General features: G+C 36.7%; 1 protein-coding gene across 2 annotated transcripts in view; it reads right to left on the minus strand.

Annotated features, from left to right (window-relative positions):
- Positions 1-665, minus strand: part of LOC130090389 (doublecortin domain-containing protein 2-like) — a 36,052-nt gene extending 35,387 nt beyond the window's left edge. Inside the window, exon 1 of one of the 2 annotated variants that reach the window (XM_056257755.1) lies at positions 71-665. In XM_056257755.1, the coding sequence (XP_056113730.1) occupies positions 71-357 (287 nt within the window). In that variant the 5' untranslated portion in view covers positions 358-665. The remainder of the gene's footprint in view (positions 1-70) is intronic. The other variant, XM_056257748.1, reaches the window with a different exon arrangement.
- Positions 666-6,000: the final 5,335 nt, after the last annotated feature.

Here is a 6,000-nt window from a genome sequence, read left to right on the forward strand (position 1 = left end):
ATAGATAGATAGATAGATAGATAGATAGATAGATAGATAGATAGATAGATGTTTCTTAAATGTGTCTTACTCTATCTTTTTGAACTTCTCTCGTCCAGCAGCTACATACTGTTCTCCGCTCCTCAGGTGCTCCAGTGAGTCTATCCGGTGTCCCGCTTTGGGCGTGTAAATGTTCCTCACAGCTCCAAACTGAGCCCGGACGCCACCAGTCACCTCCCGCAGCAGCGTGTCGAAGGTCGAAACCCTCTTCGCGTTGATCACCAAACGCCTGGGCTCGTAATACGGATCCCCATTCCGATAGAAATAGATATTTTTTACCTCAGGTTGAGACAGAAAGTTTGGCTTCTCCGCACTCATGGCCACAAAAGGTAAAACTTACAAAAGTAAAACAGTTATAGCGCAATTCGGTTATATCTCCAGTGTAGTGATGCATTGCATATCATCCTCATGGTCTCGTGGAATTTCCGCAAATAAAACTTTCGAGCGGGATGTTCATATTCTGATGATATAAAGATATAAAGCGCAGACTAAACAGAAAGATGCTGAATAGCGGTGTCGCAGCGCGCGTGAAGCGGACACGCAGGCATCTCGCGCACTAAACGCCTGTCTGCAATGGTCATGGTAACTCTTGTGTTCTTTCCAGCGGTTTCTATAGTGACATTACAATCTTAAAGCCCGCTAATACCACACTGCACTAACTCAAGAGACTCGAGATTATATATGGCAAGCCGTTTTAACATTTAGCCTATAGGCCTACCTTAAAACAAGCTGCTATTTTGTTAGTAGCTGTGCTAAAAGTAAGTATTCCAAAAGTGACTAGTATCCCCCCCCAAGGTCACCAGTAACTTTATTTGATAGGCTACTAGTAGTCTATTTATTCAATTGCTAGTCAGAGACAAGTTTCATGTTGTACAAACTGCACATTTTTGCCATTGAATTCTATAGGGGATCTGTACACTTCTAGGCCTACTGTTTATACTTATTAAATTTACTTAGTTTCTTAGAAACCATTCCAATACTAATAGGTATCCATTCAATTTAATAGTACTTGTCAGATTTATTAAATGCTAATGTAGTAGGCTACCCATGAATGAGACCCTAGTATTACTCCCACTAATACTTTTGCAAATATTAGTAATATTTCTCATCTCATTATGTACAATTGTCTTATACCATTTTACAATTCAATTAAAAACTTACTAAGATAAAAAATGTGACTATAAACTTATTGCATACGTTTTTTCATCTGTTACTAGGAAAACTTTTATAGCATGAAATAGCATGAAATTATTTGGTGGTGGTGGGGGGGGGGGGGGGGGGGGGGGGGGGGGGGGAATACTAAAGAACAAAAGAAGTGTTTGTATGAATAGTTACTGGTCAAAGTTACTAGGCCCAGATTGCCACACTGTGTATATTCAGTAAATATGGGTTATACAGGCCTACTGTATGTAGTGTACTATCATATATAACCATTTACTGCTAAAACAGACTTTACATATAGACGTTAATGTATGGCCACTTTTGGATATGGATGTAGGCCTTATACTGCACTCAGAGTAAAATGCAGTCTCCAGTCTAATTGGACACTAAGGATTTCATGTGCAAGTACAACCCCTCTGTTGCTCGAACCCAGTTATATCTTGGAACAAAAACATGTTTGTTTGGTGTGTTGCATAACAACTGTGTGTTAAATGCCTTGACCATTTGGAAGATTAGCGTCAAGGGAAAGCAGGCTTGGAAATTTGGTTAATTAGTGCATCTCTCTGTACAGGTTTGGGAACAGCGTTTTCCTATGAAGATAAAGAACAATATCCATTATACACATATGGTGAAATTCATATTGCATTTATGCCGTTTAGCAGATGCTCTTATCCAGATAATTTGTGTTTTAATAATTTGTCAATAATTTTGGTTTTCCACAGGAATAAAAAGTCCCAGAGGTTTGGAACGACATGAGGGCTGTAACGATGCTGACATGGAAGCAGATGAAAACAATGATGTAGAGGACCCAAGTGCAGTTTATTATAATGGTTATAATCCAAAAAAATATGAAACATAAACCATCAGGTAATAATCCAAAGCATGAAACACAAAATAAACACAAACTAGTGAAAAAAATGTATACTTAAGCACAATTTATTCATATGTACTTTAGTATAACTAAATGTATTTGTGGCAAACTATAAATTGGAATACTTAAAGTCTGTTAATTTTGTAATAAATGCATGTTTACTGTAGTTGTCAATTAAAGTTGTATTAAATATACTTGTTTGTGCTAAAGTGGAACTATTCCAAGTTTAAGTACACTTTAAATATACTCTAGTATTTAAGTTTTGAAATGCAGAATTAAATAGCATAAACTTCAAATGTATTTTGGTGACATTACAATTGCAATTCCATTACACTGTAAGAGTGTTGAAAATACATTAATATTATACTGACTACAAACTTTTAGTAAATTTTAAAAACACATTACAATGGCATTCCAAGTAAACTTGAAGTGTGCTAATGGCATCATTATCGTGTGCTTCAAATAGGCTACAATAAAGTAATATTTATAAATAATGGCACAGCTTAAGAATTTGTCTTTTACTGACACCCCCCAGTATACCAGTAACTTACTTATCATCAGTGAGACAATGGGAACAGATATATGTACACTGAATGTAGGAACCACTACGGACTGGAATTGAACCCAGGTCGCTGCCAGACAAGTGCACTCGTTTTACCAGTTGCGCCACCACACAAATATGTATCACACAAAACTGGGGTCACATTGGCCCTCATTTATCATTCTTGCATAGAAACGGGCGTATATGTTTGCGTAAGATTATGCTTACACTCCTCTCACCGCCTGATTTATGAAGCTGTGCGTACCTTTGAAATCCAGGTGTACGCAATACCTGCCCTTGATAAATCCCACGGCCGAAAACGATCGTCATTAGAATAACACGCCCAAGTCTCCGCTTCCCCCACGCCCTCATTTTACGCCATGGACACACGGAAGACGGCAAAGAAGAGAAACTTCTCCGACGTGGAGCCGAAATGACCTATCACAATGCAATATTTTACAGCACGTCTTCTGAATTAGCATTCAATTTCGAATCACGTTACATGTATTGGGGTGTACAATAGTGATGATGATGATGTGATGTGGAGTAGGCCTACCATTCATTCACATTAATAATTGCATGACAATTTGTAATATGCTTCTTATTATTAGTATGATTTGTATTATTAATGACGCTTATTGTTATTTAGAAGAAGAATGTCATTATTATTATTTGTATTATTATTATTATTTAAAAGAAGAAGAATGTATTTTTTATTATTTTGTCAGTCTGAATTATTTGTTGGTCATTGAAAGCCTTTTGTTACCGAACCCAGTCCGTGCGCACCTGCCGGGTATAGGCCTAACCATGAAACGTCAGGGTAAAGCGCACAGGCTCGCAACTGAAGGAATACATATGCTTATAAATCAAATGCTTTGGTAAAGTCACACAAATTAAACATTGAAGTCCATGTTGCACAAAAATAAACACTGAAGTAAATAATTACTATGTTTTTGTTTTTTTGTTTTACAGTGGGTCATAATATATCATATCTTTTAGTTTGTCAGTGCATTTCATGGTGTTAGGAATTGTTTTTCTGCGCATTTCCGCACTAACTCAAAACGTGCGTACATGTACACCACCTCCTGAGCTGGCGTAGGATTTGAGCGTGCCATACGCCAACGTCCATATTGATAAATTTCAAAGTCACCGTGGTTTTGGGTGTACGCCAGGTGTACGCTGGAAATTTGGTGTACGCACTTTTGATAAATGAGGGCCATTGTGTTCTTTATATACTGTTACAAGCAGGCCATACTACTATAAGCACAAAAGTCAATAAGATCTACCTAAAAAAATGTACTTAAGTTCCTCAGAATATATGCCAAAGTCAAGCATATCCACTTTCATAGCGGTAGGGTTGTGGGTAGGGCTATCCTTACAGCCCTTAAGCTCCACAATCACTCCCTCGACACACTGTGTTGCCGGCTCACGCACCTGGTCAGACTCTGTCGGTGGTCCAGTCTCCGTGGTGATGATGCTCTCCGTCCTTATCCTCGGTACGGTCCTGTCACTCACGGGAGGTCGGTCTCCGCTGTCTGTGGTGGGCTCAAGCAACATCTCCAGATACTGAATCCCCCCCACAAGTGTTAGATAGTATTTAATAAACATGAGCTCATGCAGTAGAGAGAAAAAAAATCAATATTTAGTTACACATGACAGTTTATTTTATTAAATATCAACAATCTAAAAGGTTTGATTTTCAAAAATCAAAAACTTTTGGCATTATTTTACTTCCATATTAATCTTTTGATTGATATACTAAAGCATAATGAATTATTCTAAGTATACTTGGCTTGTATTCTTTTTATTGAGTAGCAATATTTTTCACATAGTTTTACGTACTGTTTTGTAAACTTATATACAGTAGTTTGAATATATTGTTTTTTTTTTTAAAGTGTTTTTTATACACTAAAGGTGGGCCATTTAATCCCAAGTAGTACTGAAATAGTACACTTACAAGTATACTACTAGTAATACTACATTTGAACTTTAAGTATACTTAAAAAAACTTTTATTTTTAAAATGTATTTATAATAAAGTAATTTATTTATTTTTCTGTTATCAGGCAACTGACTGATGTAATTCAAACTTTATTTTATTTCTTATTTCAAATTGTTTTCTAGGCATGTCAGGATGTTTGTAATTTTTGGATTTCCGCGGGAAATTCGAGCATGTGTTTGCGTCACATCTGTACACAAAGGAGGTGTTAGTAGGCTATATTGCTTGTGAGGATGTTGGAGGTGGAGATTTATAGCCTTTTCTCACAGCACTTGATATAATTAAACTTATTAATTTGATGGCGGATCCAGGAAGGGCATTAAATTTATTTATTTTATTTATTTATTTATTTATTGTTTATTTGAATAGGGACAGATACAAAAAAACATAGATTATTCCATAAAGAACAATCCGATGCCTGTATCACAGTGTTTATAACCAAGGCTAATTCGCAACACCTGTCCCTAGAAGGGCTTTTAACAGTCACGCAAAGCTGATATTGTTAACATTAACAATTTGAGAACAAAGTATAATTTGCACGGTTTGACGTGATATGATAAGCGATCATTAGATTTAATCAGCGCGATTTACTGCAATGCTTTTTTCCCCTTAGTTGGTCAGAATAAAAGTGGATGTTACTTACTTGTTCAGATGACATTTTCCGGTGAAAATTCTTATGTTGGTCATACTTCCAAAAAGTAGAATCTGTGATTCCGAATGACAGTATCTACACCGGCGAGGTGACTGACAGCCGCACACTCTCCTCAAACATTGGATTCATCCGCTCTTTGCCGTGCCGAGGCACAACCCATGTAAAGTTGATAATTCCACGAATAACTGCAATTGCAGATTTCGAACAGAGATGGCGACAAAGAGGAAAAACTACGGACTGCAGCTTTAAAATAACAGCATGCACAAAAGCAAAATATCAATCATCAATCAATCGATCCATCACTGTGAAGTATGTTCATGCTTCTCAGAAGTTATCCTCTTGTCAGGCACCTTTTTGCTCCTGAATGCTGCACACTCAGAAATGATGTTTAAGTCATTTAACATTAGTATAAAACTAAACGTGACCCATTGACCTAATAATCTGTACAGCTAATCTGTATACAGAGTGCTCTTGCTAACAGGTCTGTGGGGGAACATCAGACTACTTCCCTGTAACACCTCTCTTGTTCTTACTACACTCAGTATTCATGTCTATATTGTTTCATTTTCTGCATTTACCAAGAAATATTTAATGACATGTTTAGGATAATTATAATAGCATCTATATGGTGTCATGATGTTGATTTTAGATCATACTGTAATTTAAAACTTAGTTAGCACTGCATTATTATCATTGACCACAAGATGGCGAGATATATCAAACTAGAGAGATGGAATG

Source organism: Rhinichthys klamathensis, unplaced genomic scaffold, assembly GCF_029890125.1.
Source record: "Rhinichthys klamathensis goyatoka isolate OS25496 unplaced genomic scaffold, OSU_Roscu_1.1 h1tg000006l_1, whole genome shotgun sequence".
In the NCBI taxonomy this organism is placed as follows: Eukaryota; Metazoa; Chordata; class Actinopteri; order Cypriniformes; family Leuciscidae; genus Rhinichthys; species Rhinichthys klamathensis.